Genomic DNA, 15,154 nt, shown 5'->3' on the forward strand with positions numbered 1-15,154 from the left:
AAAAAAATTCGTCAACTGACCTTGTGTGCGAGATCGTGACTTCCTGTTATTTGATCACTCTATGTAAGTATTAACATACTTATTTATAATTTATGATTATCTAATTTATAAAACTCACTGTGTCTGCCTGTCTGTATGTTTGTCACGATATTTTCAAGCACTATCTGTTACGAAACTAAAAGTCGCAGACCAGCACTAGGGGCCTCAAATGATTGGATTTTTATAGACCATTCTTTTATGGGTCTTTAGCCAGTTAAAATAGTTTTAAGGGATCAGAGAGGGGTCAAAATTGAAAAATATCATTATACATTTTGTACATATATCTTAGTTTATTTTTACTTAGTTCATATGCGTGTCACGGTCAAAGAGTGGTAACGTCACCAGCTTTAAATGCTGCAGTTGTGCTTTTGATTTCGATTCTAGCTGATTGCACTCAAATACTTCTTTTTACTTTTGAAATAACGACTCTCTATATACGAGATATGGACAAATAAAAATATCATATTTAAGCGTATTTTACGACCGAGCAAAACCTAGCGCCTCCGCTAGTATATATATATATATATATATATATATATATATATATATATGTATGTATATATATATATATATATATATTGTTATAGTAATTTACTTTTATATTAATTATTTAAATAAAATAATTGAATTATATATTTAAATTAAATATTTATTTCTCTCTGTCTCTTTCTTTAATTGTGTATTCTGTTTGATTTATTTTTGCTCAAAGTTCTCTCCCCTCTTGATCGCCACTAGGAAAGAATCAATAATTGTTAAGAACTCATCATACAGAGTAGACGCGTACCAAACCATCTCGGTCACACCTGTTTATTTTTATGCTTTTTTATCCTTGTAATCTCTATCGGCATCCAAATTCTTGATCAGATCTGTTGTTGGAAGTTAAAGGGCATCTGAGTGGATTAGCTTGCCTCTTTTCATCACAAGAATAGCACATTTGGAGCTGCCAAATTCCATGCTTATGTCATTGCTAAACAATCTGATCGCATTCATCAAGGTATGAACTTGATTCTCATTCTTTCCAAAAACTTTAAGGTCATCCATAAATAGTAGATGATTGACTGTAGGAAGACCTTTTCCGATTTCATATCCTGCTTTTACATTCCACAAAAAAAATGTCAACGGGATCAAGCTGATGACAAAATGAAGAGGAGAAAGACTATCACCCTGGAAGACTCCTCTCTTAATTTTCACCTTGCCTAATACAACATGAAATAAGTTGTTATTATTATTATTATTATTATTATTATTATTATTATTATTATTATTATTATTAATAATAATAATAATAATAATAATAATAATAATAATAATAATAATAATATTTACAAACTAGGAGTTTTTATAGTGATTGCACATCTATTTCAAACGTTATTAAACTATTTCGCGTTATAAAGCTAAATATGAGTTTACCTTTGTTTCCGCTAGGATTTTCCCTATCTTAGTTAAGTTTTTTTTTCATCCTTATAAAGTTGAATTCTCTTTTGTAATTGTAGACTTTTTTATGCAAGTGCTAATCCTGCGATAGTTTAACGTTTTTTTGGGAGATTTAAACTGCATTGTTTATTTTTATTTTTGCATTTTTTACTCAAAGCTTCTTTAGACTATATATATATATATATATATATATATATATATATATATATATATATATATATATATATATTAGTTGGTTCATGCACGCTGAATATATATTGATGGAGAACGCACATCTGCAATTTTTTAAGGCACAGACAGCACATATGCCTCAGGTATCTCAGACAGCACATATGCCTCAGGTATCTGGCTGGTTAAAAATATACGTTCTTATTACAATGAAAGGAGCAACTAATGCAGAAAAAAAGGAATATTGTGATAGAGAGTGCAATAATGAATAGGACAAATACATTTCTGATCTTTGAAGCGTGGTGTCATTCGTTGTTCACTGTATATATAGTTCTATATTAGTACGTCCACATAAGAAACGACATAAACTATAAAAAGAAATTGAGTATTGATTAATATATAATGTGCAATGGCTACATCTAAATAACTTTGAAATAAAATTAGGACTCATTTTAATATAAAACATTTGTAATGATATGCTTACATTATTTAAATCGTACGATAATTAATAGCAAGGTATGTAAGTTTAACGGGAGGTAATTCTTTGGTGAAAGGGAAATAATAACCGTTTAAGCATCCGACCGGATTCGTAAGCATATACGTGTGTTTTAGGTTTTTACCACATTTTAAAATTCAACAGCATTTCTCGCGGTTAACGGTAGCTGAATGGATTGAGTCCTAGCTAATGAACCCAGAGATGGTTTCCGTCGCCGGGTTCGAATCTATAGACTGGTGTTAATCGTGACAGCCTGGATTGATGATTCCCAAAAGTATGAAACACTAGGGTCTGTAGGTATTTAATAATTATTATTGTGTATGTGTGTATATATATATATATATATATATATATATATATATATATATATATATATAATGTTGAGCTTAAGTACTTTGGACAATGTCAAAACATTGTTAATTCACTGCCCACATAGCAGCAGCCGTATAGCTCAACGGTTAAAAGCTCCGACTATTATGATGATTATGAGTATAGCGATCGGTAATTGGATCCTGGCTTGAGGTAGTTTCTTGTCTTGCCGCACTGATTAGCTGTGAAATAGCGAAAAAGTACGAATGACTATATATATGGTAAAGAAAAAGGTGATTACACATTAATGGATAGTCTGGTGGAAGATAAAAAATCCAGTGACGGTAAAATCCAAATGTAAAACTTCAAGAAAGTTAAAAGAATTTCCATTTGTACAAGTAAAATCCAAAGAAATCCCGTAATTGGAAGAAGATGGTCCATAATAATCCAAAGGCAGAAATCCATGGAATAATTCACAAAAAAGTATGTACAAGGAAAAAATAATATTGATAAAAGAAAAATAAGATGTGCTTTTCATTCTACTTCCGAGACATCACCTTTTTCTTTACCATATTCCCTCTGCTTAACTTATTTTGTTTTCAAGTAAGATCTTTGACTTATTTGTTGTTTCATCAAATACTTCTGCATGCAAAATCCGATCCTGCATTTTGCTAATTCCTACCCTCTGATGAGAAGGAGAGTATTTCTTCGAAACTCCGCGGATTAAGGACTATCCATTTATCTAGTGTTTCCTTTTCAGATTAAATATGTTTTTAACTCATTTCAAAGTGTTTTTTTAACATATTTCATTAACTGTTTGCTCATATATATATATATATATATATATATATATATATATATATATATATCCATTCATTCCATTCACGTGAAATCACATTTTTCCCCTATTCCCATTGCTTCACTATTTTTTACCAAGTAAGATCTATGACTTACTTGTAGTTTCATTAAATACTTTTGCAAGCAAAATCTGATTCCACATTTTGCTAATCCCTACCTTCTGATAAGAAGGAAAGCATTTCTTCGAAACTCTGCGGATTAAGGTCTATCCACTTACTTTTTGCTTCCTTTTTTTAAAATTAAATATGTTTTTAACTCTTTTTCAAAGTGGTTTTTAACATGTTTTATGAACTACTTATATATATATATATATATATATATATATATATATATATATATATATATATATATATATATATATATATATATATAGTGTGTATAACGCTTTCTCTCTGAATGCATCAAATTGGTGGTGAGGGTAATTTATTCGAAACTGGCATTTAGTAGCGTGTTTTTTTGTTCAAAATTCTCGTTTGTATATATATATATATATATATATATATATATATATATATATATATATTCTTCAGAATAGTTTTTATTTAACAATCAGTTGTTATGGAAGCGTGAGATTGTGAAGTTTACAAAATATTACTGGCAGTAATATTCTATAAGTTATCCCATCTAAACAAAAATTGCTCGATATGCAAGATAGATCAAATAAATTAAATTGTGATTGAATGAATTAAAAAAAACTCTCATTGAAATGAAATGAAGTGGTTGAGTTTCATATCAAAGAATTTTTATTATTCTAAGAAAGACAAAGAATACTTTAGAAAATTAATCTCTTTAACCTATAGGGTTTCGATGTCTACCATCTCATCAGAGGAGAAAAAATATTAGCAAATACTTATAAAGGTATGCACCCTATTTGCTAATTTCCTATTTCCATGCCTCACTGACTTTAGCAAATAAGGTGCATACCTTTATAAGTATTTGCTAATATTTTCTCTCCTCTGATGAGATGGTAGACATCGAAACCCTATAGGTTAAAGAGATTAATTTTCTAAAGTATTCTTTGTCTTTCTTAGAATAATAAAAATTCTTTGATATGAAACTCAACCACTTCATTTCATTTCAATGAGAGTTTTTTGAAATTCATTGAACCCAATTTAATTTATATATATATATATATATATATATATATATATATATATATAATTTTAATGCCTATAATGTTCTCGCTAAATCGAATAAAAGTTGAAAATTAATGTGCTGAAACCTAAAACACACATATATGCTTACGAATCCGATCTGATGCGTAAACGGTTATTATTTCCCTTTCACCATAGAATTACCTCCCGTTAAACTTACATACCTCGCTATTAATTATCGTACGATTTAAATAATGTAAGCATATCATTACAAATGTTTTATATTAAAATGAGTCCTAATTTTATTTCAAAGTTATTTAGATGTAGCCATTGCACATTATATATTAATCAATACTCAATTTTTTTATAGTTTATGTCGTTTCTTATGTGGACGTAGTAATATAGAACTATATATACAGTGAACAACGAATGACACTACGCTTCAAAGATCAGAAATGTATTTGTCCGATTCATTATTACACTCCCTATCACAATATTCCTTTTTTCGGCATTGGTTTAATCTGTTAGTTGTTTCACTGTAGTAACAACGTATATTTTGTAACCAGCCAGACATCACGCGCAGATATGCTGCCTGTTCCTTCCAAATTAATTGCAAATGTGCCTTACTCATCAAAAATTGCGCCTTCCACATCAATAGATGACCCATCCCCGCTTATTTAAACGTCCACAATGACTCCAAGTCCAATAAGGAAGAGTATAAATGATTTATTCATGTAGAAGTTGACATTGGCTAAGCATAAAAGAAAAATGAAGCCAACAGACAGAGGGGTATCAAAATGCAGTATGGAGAGATCCTGACCCCAGTTAAGTGTCTGCAACGACTTCAAAAAAGCGAGGAAGGAGCAAAAAATGGAGGACAGGGTCTTGAGATCGAGGAACAGAAGAAAAGACTAAGAATACTGGTACGCGGAAGCTGTACGTCCTGGACAACCAGATGCTAACACCTCAGAGCTACAAAGACACAATGATTACTCAGACAGTAATGCTTACCCTAAATGTGTTTCTACCGAAGACAGAAGAAACGTTTTTAATAATTTTCTGCTGCTAAGAACTAAGGCTGGTGTAATTCGTCTTTTTTCTGAGACAATTGACAGTTGAACAGTCTCTGTGTGCCTTTATTCTTCCAGTCAGGCTTGTGCTTATTCTATGTTGTTAAATAAATGCTCAGTTTTACTGGATGGCTTATTTTTTTTATTTTATTGCTGTGTATTATATAATATAATATATAATAATGTAATTATACATCAAACAGAAAGTATGGAATTATCCATTTTCTAATGTACTTAATGATATTTTTAAAGTCAACCTTTTTACTTTCAGTTTAATTCTATTTGTTCTTGGTCTATTGTATAATAACTGAACTGGCTGCAATCATTTTTTTTTTCTATAACAAGTGCAGATATGCCTGACCACAGAATAAGAATTCAACAAAGCAAAAATATGGTGTGAAATTGCCACAGGTTACCCTACAATAGTTTATTATTTAATATATAAATTTCCAAAAGTGATAATTAATGGTGAAATATTTTTGTTTATTTTTATTTGCTAATACAGAAGACTCAGATAAAAAGAATATTTGTACTTATGCAGAATAGGAAATAGTATCGATAGCATGTTCCGGAATGGTTACGTAAAGGTAAACCACCAGAAATTGCCGAACGAAAACTTATCGAATATTTAAAACGCTAACCATCAGTTAAAAAGTAAGGAAACACGTAATTATCGTATGGTAATTTTATTGAAAAAAGGTATTTGTTCCGTTAACACACCGTGCAAGAATATTCCCATTCATAAAGCTTAACATATGGAGGAGGAATTTTAATTATTCTGTACTTTCATATAACAATGTAATAAACAAACAAAAAATAAGCGAAAGATACCGTTTGCCGCTTATTGACTGCTGTGCTTTGATTGATTAAGCCTTTCAGCATCTTCCGATGGTTTACTTAACCTGTCCGGAATATATCGACGATAATGTAGTCCATATTTTGAATAAATTCCGACTTGTTAACTCTGAGCTGGAACGAAAATATATGAATTTAGAAAAGAGAAATAATGATTAAAAAATACTAACAGCGCCGGCAAAATGATCAACCGTGAAGGATAATGCATTGGTTTTGGATTTTCGGAAGAGTTCAGGTTTCTTGCAATTTGTTGACAATTTGTCTACAAGAGTTGCGTCTGTTGCTTTCGGAAATCGAGATTCTTCATCGATTATAGCAAAAAATCCCATCGGTTTCTGTAAAACAAGAAAATATAACCGATGTTATATAATTTTTATAAAAGTATGAAGATTGTTATTATTGTCATTTTTGTTTTTTTTTATAGTTATTGCTATTATACATTTCAATCCTCATTGACATTTAATGACAATTTTGTGTGGTACCAACCGAGCCTGGTACAATCGAATGTGTGTGTTCACCTCTACATTTATCTGTGACTAGTAAGCGTTTGTTGGTTATGTGGGATTGTTAATTCAGTCAATGGTTTTTCTTTAAAATTCGGTTAGTTTGACACATTTACAGAGACATCGCGGTAAACATTCGATAAGATTATCAGGTTTTCTACATTATTGGTGGTGTTTCATTTGCATAGCTTCCACGGAGAGACTAATTCGCAACGCTGTTTCTCTCATCTCGAAAACGTGATGTGTTTTTTCATCACTCGATTCTGTTTTGTCTACCGTTTGTCCTGCTGCCCCCTGCTACAACTTTACGTCACCTGTCTCCGGAAGTGATTCTGTTTGCAGATTAAGATTACAATGCCATGCACTAAATGTAATACTTGTCAAAATCTACACTAGCTAACCTAATCGTCATCGACATAGGGACCCTAATATATAACAGTGTTGAGAGAGTAATCCACGATCTGGTAACCCCCTTCCTTCTTATTGACAATTATAACGCCAGGTCTCCTACGTTTGTTTGTTTATATCTCAATGTCAGAAGGGTTTTTATAATATTAGTTTTAAAACACTTCTTATGGTTTGAACTTTTACAAATCGTTTGTATGCAGGTGTTTGTATATTTCCACATTTCTAACGCAGTTGTGTCTATCTTTGCATCCTTTTAGGGTTAGTTTGATGCCTTCACGTATTATGGAGTTTATCGCTTCGTCTCCCTCTCCAGAGTATCTCAATGTAGTACTTTTTTTGGTTCTGTCTAATTTTGCTTTGATATAATTAGTTATCATCGCGTTGTTTGTGCAGCTGTCAACAAAGATTCCCTTTTCTCATTTATTGAGCTGTTTTTGTTTTCGTAGCCAATTTTTTGTATTAGTTTCCACTTTTTCATTCTTAATTTTATCTTCTCTTTTTGTTTCCAGTTTCGTTGCATGATGTATTGTCTATTAAGTGATGCTTCTTGTTGTGATGTCATACAAACTAAATCATGTTCTCTCGCAAAAAGTATTCTACTTTTTTAGATTACATGTGAACGCCTGAAAAACTTGTCGGAAAGAAAAAAAATTAAAACAAAACAAAGAATTTTTTTAAAAATAAGTGAAGGTTCAGATCCATATACAAATTTAACATAAAATTACCCGCCATTTTCTGGACATTTTTTTCATTTTAAGATAACTATGTTTTTTTTTTTGTTTTTTTTTGCTACTGGCGATAACTTTTGCAAATTTCTTATGGGGCCTAGTTAGTAAGTTAGTAAACAATACTTTTTATTATGAAAAATATTTGTTATCGAAAAAATATAATTAATATTCCCCTGAGTTCAAGTGTCAGTCTCCCTGCCACAAGAAAATGATTAAACTCACCCACTTTCCCTAGGCAAGTGTAAAATGCCCACTGAATATTATCACTTAGCTTAGCTATTATCCGTAAGTTCGACTGGCAATGAACCCCCCCCCCAAAAAAAACCCTTTAACCAAAACTAATCCTAAGTACCAGTAGCATGCCCCTAAACAAAACCGCTTATAAAACAAAGTAAAAGGAAATCGTCTAAAAGGTGGGAATCTCCATTCTACCAACACGCACATTTATCTCCCATCATTAAATTTATCTACATTGTAAACTAATTGTTTATTTTCTTTCCTAGAATTTTTCAGGATGTTCTTACATAATCGCCTTAGTGATTATTTCTAAGTGGAAGGGTGAATCAGAGTGTGTTCATCTCAAATTATGCTAAAGTTTGTTAAATATTTACGACATAAAGTCATCACACACACGCATATATATATATATATATATATATATATATATATATATATATATATATATATGTGTGTGTGTGTGTGTGTGTGTGTGTATGTGCGTGCGTGTGTGTGTGATCGACTAATATATGTTTGGTGTCTCTACGACGTATAGACGTAGCGAAATTCAAAACCAGGGCGTATGCTTTTTTTTTTTTTTTTAAAATCAGCACTTATCAAGGCCCGAAGGCGATTCGAGGATAAAGGTTACTGAATGTAAGGTGGTATTGTAGTAATCGTTAATGTTATAGATTGGGTAGAAGGGAACGGCTCCACAAGAACTTGCTAACATTGGACTTGAAAGTTTGCATAATCTAGTAAGCCGGGAAGCAGGCCAATAGAACAGTGGTTTAAAAGTTGGCAGTTCTAGGAAAGAAACTTTTCTCATGGAAGCTCCATTTAGAATTAAGCACAAATAATAGGGGAAATTGTTGATAGTGGTTGTAGCTATATGAGTGTTTTTTTTTGTAAAAGTTCGTTAAAATAAGAAATATATTTCTCAGACAAAAGTGATGAATTTCTTCACATTTGAGAAAAACATATATCGCACACCCAATAAATTGAATATAATGAAATTTAAAAACACAAGAATTAAATATAATATGATATTATGGGTGGAAGCAGGAAAACATTGTTTTCCTCATTCAATCCCGAGAAACGGCTAGATTTTCTTCTAGTACTTATACAAAGCAAATTCGTGACGACACAAGTGGCAGTTTCTTTGGCATGTCAAAAGAAAAATGTTTGCTTTGCTGAAAAACGAACAATCGAAAGACAATCGCGAATATATTCTTACCGACATGAAAAGATGGACGATGTCTTCATTGTTTTTGAAGTTGATTTTCTCCCATGGAATTCCTTCGTTTTTGTATTCTTTCTCTTCCATAATAAAAATATGTTCGTTGAAATGGCATTGCATCTGTTCGTTGGCAACGTTGATGCAAAGCTGCTCGAAGCTGTTCACGTTGACATTTTCAAATCCAGAAATGTCCAAAATTGCAATGCTGCTGTATAGGTTCGCCCTGGAGATTGGAAAATACACAAGTAAATGCGAAGATATAACATAGTTAAATATATAAATAGATATACAGATATCTGTTAGTATTTAATAAAGCCATCATGAATGCAAGCTTATTCTATGACTAAAACATGTTTAATTTACTATTAAGTTAAAAATTATCGATTACTTCTTTAATTATATTTTAGTTTTTAAATTTCTTATTTTTTGGTTTTTGTCAGATGCCAGATGCCAGCTATTTCAAAGACTTTAACCGAGAGATCATTTAAAGATTCCAACCGTTTCTTTAAGTGCAAATGTTTGTATCTATCTTGCTCTTGGTTTACCGGATATATACGCCAGGTATTTTAAAAAAATTATTTTTCCTGAGTCCAGCTCCTCCTATAATTACTGGAATTTTTCTTTTTCTTACACGATGGTCACCACTTATCAACGCCCGAAATCCACTCAGGGATAAGTGTTATTGCAAGTACAGTACGTTAGTGTTGGTATTTGATGAAGTGTTTACTTAAGGTAGCGGTTTATTAGGAATTTGTTAACGTTGGACTTGAAGACATCCAAGTTGTAGTTAGGTGGGAAGCAGGCAGACGGAACAGAGTTCCACAGGCGTGCAGTTCTAAGAAAGAAACTTTGTTCATGGAATCCACGTTTTGATTTAGGCACAGATATAGAGTGGGGGAATTTTTTCACAGTGGATTCAGCTAGACGGGTGTTTTTCGTGAAGGATTGGCGAGGGGGGACTAGAGATTGGAGTTAAGACGAGCACCTGCCATGGAAATAACGATAAAACAAGGATAGGCTCGCAACGTCTCTTCTGTGGGAGAGAGGTTGCAGGGTAGAGAAAAGGGCATCACCCACTAAGCCACGAAGTCTATTTTGTACTCTGTCAAGGCAGGATAGGTTGTTTTTAGCAGCTCCTGCCCAGATATGGCAGCAGTATTCCATCCTTGGACGTACTTGGCTTTTATATAGATAGTAAACTGCATCAGTAGTGAGATATCTTATGGAGCGGTAGAAGGATCCCACCATCTTTCCAGCGACCTTGGCAACAGACTTGATGTATGTGTTCCATTTCAGATCAGGAGTAAAGATCAATCCTAGAAGCTTGTCAAAACATGGCGCCTTCCCAATACGAGAACCATCCATTTCAATTGATGCCAGATGGGGACCAGAGCGTTGATGATGTAAAGATAGGAGTTTGGTTTTAGATGCATTAAAGGTAACCAGCCACGAATTCCCCCACTGAACCACGTGCTCGAGATCAAAGAAGAGAGAATCAGAGAGAACTTTGTCATTTACAGCCTTTGATGTGTTGCCGTAGATGGTCGTGTCATCGGCATTGATGTCAACGAATGATTTAGTATGTGTTTAGGGAGGTCATTGACGTAAATCAGGAAGAGAGTTGGGCCAAAAATTTCCCCTTGAGGGACTCCAGCATTAATACTGCAAGCCTCTGATTTTTGTCCATCGATCACTACTCTTATGAGCCTATCAGAGAGAAATGATTTAATGATTGAGAAAACATTTCCAGTTATACCGTAGCTGAAAATCTTGTAAAGTAGGCCCTTATGCCATACCTTGTCGAAGGCCTTTGATATGTCAAGAGCAATTGCCCTAGAAATGAAGCCTTTGTCAAGAGATCCATTAATCCTGTAGATATAACCGTTAGCACATCTGCGGTAGATCTTGCAGGACGGAAAACATATTGTTTGTCACTAAGAAGATTGTTTCTGCTGAGGTGGTTTAATATTTCTCTATTTAATATGGATTCCAGCAACTTACTCATAACACACATGAGGCTTATTGGTCTGTACTGAGAGGGAGATGACTTATCACCTGAATTCTTAAATACAGGGTATATTGATGAGGTTTTCCAGGGAGTCGGAAAGCACTTCTCCTTAAGGCAACGCTTAAATAGTTTCGTAAGTATGGGAGTAAGTTCTGGTTGAAGCTTTTTTAACTCTATAATTGGGATGCCGTCAGGGCCAGTTGCTTTACTGGAATCAAGGTTCTTGATTAGCTTGGCGACCTCATGCACAAATATTTGTATGTTACCTAGCGTGTTCTGTGTTATAGGAGGAAATATGGGGAGTTGATGGCCTTCGTTGCCTAGGATAGAATTAGCTGCAAAGTTCTTGGCAAATAGTTTGGCCTTGTCTGATGCTGACGAGATGACCTCTGGTCCATTGATAATGGTTGGGATATAACGCCCACTTCTGTTCAGGATCCTATTTGTTATTTGCCAAAACTGGTGAGAACAAAGCCGCTGATCAGCTACTTTGGATTTAACAGACTGGGCATATAGCTCTCTTGCATTTTTTATTACTCTTTTACAGTGGTTGCTGGCGTTCCTGAAAGCAGCTTTAGTCTCAGTGCATTTATTACGTTGGTAGTTATGGAAAAAGTGATTTCTGTGCGCGATAGCAGCAGCACATTCTGGGGAGAACCATTGCTGGCTGTTAGGTTTTTGTTGGAATTTTTAGATGGTATGAATTAGTCTATGCCTACAATTAACCATTCGGTCAGATCTGATACTATAGAGCACACATCTTTTTAAACATGGAATGCAGAGGTAAATCAGATATGAATGTACGGAAGCTGTCCCAGTCAGCCATAGAGTATCGGTATACAGTATGGTGGAGGGGTACGTCTGGGGACTTATTATATTTCATTTTTATCTTAACTGATACGACGGAGTGGTCGGAGGATCCTAGAGGAGAATGAACGGAACATGAACATAGCTCAGGGGAAGTTGAGAGAAAAAGGTCTAGGAGGCTTGCATATTGACCAGTAGTATCGGGCACGCGGGTGGGTTCGCGAACAATCTGAGTGAGGTCATAAGCAATGGCAAAATCATGACAAAACCTCCCCTCGTCGTTTGTCTTATTTGAATGGGTCAGCCATTCCACGTTATGGACGTTGAAGTCACCACAGATGTGGATGTTAGCCGAGGGATGTGCAGACAGGATGTGGTCTATTTTCTCAGATATACTCTTAAAGATAGTAACTCTGCTGTTATGGGGCCGCTTAGAGTGCAAATATAAATGCCGTGGTGTAAGCAAGTGCAACCCGGAAGCACATATAGGATAAATTAGGATCTTCACTAGAGATATCCCTGCCACACGGGAAGCCATCTTAAATATAGGCACATATTCTATGCCCATGGCGATCTTGGGGGTCATGATGGAGATCTTTCAAAGATGCAAGTTATTTTTAATGTCGTATATAGAACCTTTGTATTTCGTTATATTTTCCTCTCGGCTCTGTTATAGCCAGCATAAGTAGAGAAACTGACTTTAACTAGGGCTGCTACTTTCTCCCATTTATTTTAAATTACTATTTTAGATTTAACGGCTCTGTTTTTGAGTACGTGAATTGTGGGTCGTGGATGATTTATTTCCAACTATTTCGAATAAGATATACTACCAGGACTTGCTGTTACACTGAATTCGGTTTGCGTTTCTTTCTCGCCATTTCTTCATTATTAAACTAATGGGTTTTCATTCTATTTAGATTCAGACTTCGACGACGTGCATTTTTTTTGGTTTTGTTGTGTCTCAGTAAGATTTTACTCGCGTATTTGCTTTATAGTAAGACTAGCTGGCTGCCAGGCGTTATCCGGTCTTAAAATGCGTTTAGATATGATATTTTATTTTATGCAGATTTCGAATATATTATTATAGAACCAATTCTCTATCGATTATTATATATTATATTGTACCCAATATATAGTAGTGATTTCAAAAGTAAAAAAAAGAAAAAGAGTTGGGTGCAATCAGCTAGAATACAAACCAAAACACATAGCGGTACAGTCTTAGTCGTTGCAGTTTGAACTACATCAGATGGATAAGATATAGCTAAAGATAAACCTACTTTCACGTATGAATGTATATATTTGCGTATGCATAAATAACTCGTTTAGTTAACATGCCTCCCAAGTTCCATTTATTTTCAATTTTGATCTTTAGAAGTTATTTTTACTGGCTAAAACAATGGCCGACAAAATATGCAGCCATTTAACTCGAGCCGCGCCGCTCTACGAGTTTGCGTTTAAGAGATGCACTTTTAAAAAATGGAGGAAGACAGACATAGTTTTATGAATTAGATTTTACTAGAGTTGCAGTTACGATTAGGGTTTTCTTTCCTATCTTTTTTAGTGAAATTGTCATTTTGCTTCATGATAGTAATCAACAATTAAAGGACGATAAAACATGATTGTTATTATTATAATTAAATTCACATATTATATTTATTAATATTATTATTGTTATATATTATTATAAAATTATATTTTGAAATATTATTCGCAGTGAAGCCTTGGTAGTGTATACATTTATTTTTATTTTATACGTATGATAAAAATTATCGGTAGTATTCCAACATGATAGAAATGAAAAAGGAAATAAAAAAACATAATTATTTATATATTCATCAATGCTTCATTTTTATTTCAAGATTTCATCGAGATGATTGATCTGAGAAAATAAAATACACGTACAATATTTGAAAATATTAAGTACATTTTTGATGTGAAAATAATACCTTTTCTTCTTTTTTTAAAACGAACCATAGTTTTTAAAATTCAAATTGTGTGATGCGTTTATGACATGGAATGAGTGATTGTTTGTAAACGCCACTGTCGCTAGAATAAAAACGGTTGTTCGATTTTGAATTGAAAAAAAAAGTAACATTTTATATATATCAATCTACATGTGATGGACGATTCCAATATTTTCTTGATTCCGATAAAATTATCGATTTTGTCCTAAGTTTTTCCGATTGCGATTATTTTTAGATCTTGAAATATTGAGCTATAGAGTTGTGTGAGTTTTTGTGGAGGGGGTGGGTGTCAGATTAATGTAAATAACCATGTAAAAAGTACATATATGTTTGGAAACGTAAAAATACACTTGTAAAGGATGGGAACAATTTTTTTATAGACAATGAAAATCTATAAATATTGATCATTATATCATTAATGTCAGCAATGAAACATTAAGTTTTAAACAAATAAAAATAAAAGTCGAAAAGGAATCGTTTTTGGCATTGGAAGATGCACAAAGATTTCCGATACCAATTTGATATAACCGAAAACTCCGAATTTTCTGCTTCTCAATACCGATAATCGTTCCAACACTACCACACACACACACACACACACACACACACACACACACACACACACACACACACACACACACACACACACACATACACACACACGAACGCACTACGACACACAGATATTTATTTATTTAAACAATATATAGTTGAGTGCATATATACGTATATGATATAATTCGAAATCGCTGCCTCCTTTTGATCGCTAATCGTAAGCGTTTCACTTACTTTTGTGCTGCTTCCGGTTGTAATCGAACGTTGATCTGTCGAACAATCCAACCAAAAAGTCGGGAGTAGAGCGCCTTTGCTAAAGCGTTTCGACCGTCGATCGCTTGATCCAAGCTTTTATTTTTCACAACCCTTTCACCTATAATGAAATAAACAAAGAATACTAAA

General features: G+C 33.4%; 1 protein-coding gene across 1 annotated transcript in view; it reads right to left on the reverse strand.

Annotated features, from left to right (window-relative positions):
* The window catches only part of LOC145276641 (chitin synthase chs-2-like), a 270,308-nt gene that overhangs the window by 232,611 nt on the left and 22,543 nt on the right, over positions 1-15,154 (reverse strand). The window contains exons 9-11 of the mRNA XM_080127832.1: positions 14,987-15,125; positions 9,416-9,641; positions 6,494-6,658 (exon numbers count right to left, since the gene is read on the reverse strand). Of these exons, the coding sequence (XP_079983958.1) occupies positions 6,494-6,658; positions 9,416-9,641; positions 14,987-15,125 (530 nt within the window). The remainder of the gene's footprint in view (positions 1-6,493; positions 6,659-9,415; positions 9,642-14,986; positions 15,126-15,154) is intronic.

This window comes from Euprymna scolopes, chromosome 5 (genome assembly GCF_053919585.1).
Source record: "Euprymna scolopes isolate OS-2025 chromosome 5, ASM5391958v1, whole genome shotgun sequence".
In the NCBI taxonomy this organism is placed as follows: domain Eukaryota; kingdom Metazoa; phylum Mollusca; class Cephalopoda; order Sepiida; family Sepiolidae; genus Euprymna; species Euprymna scolopes.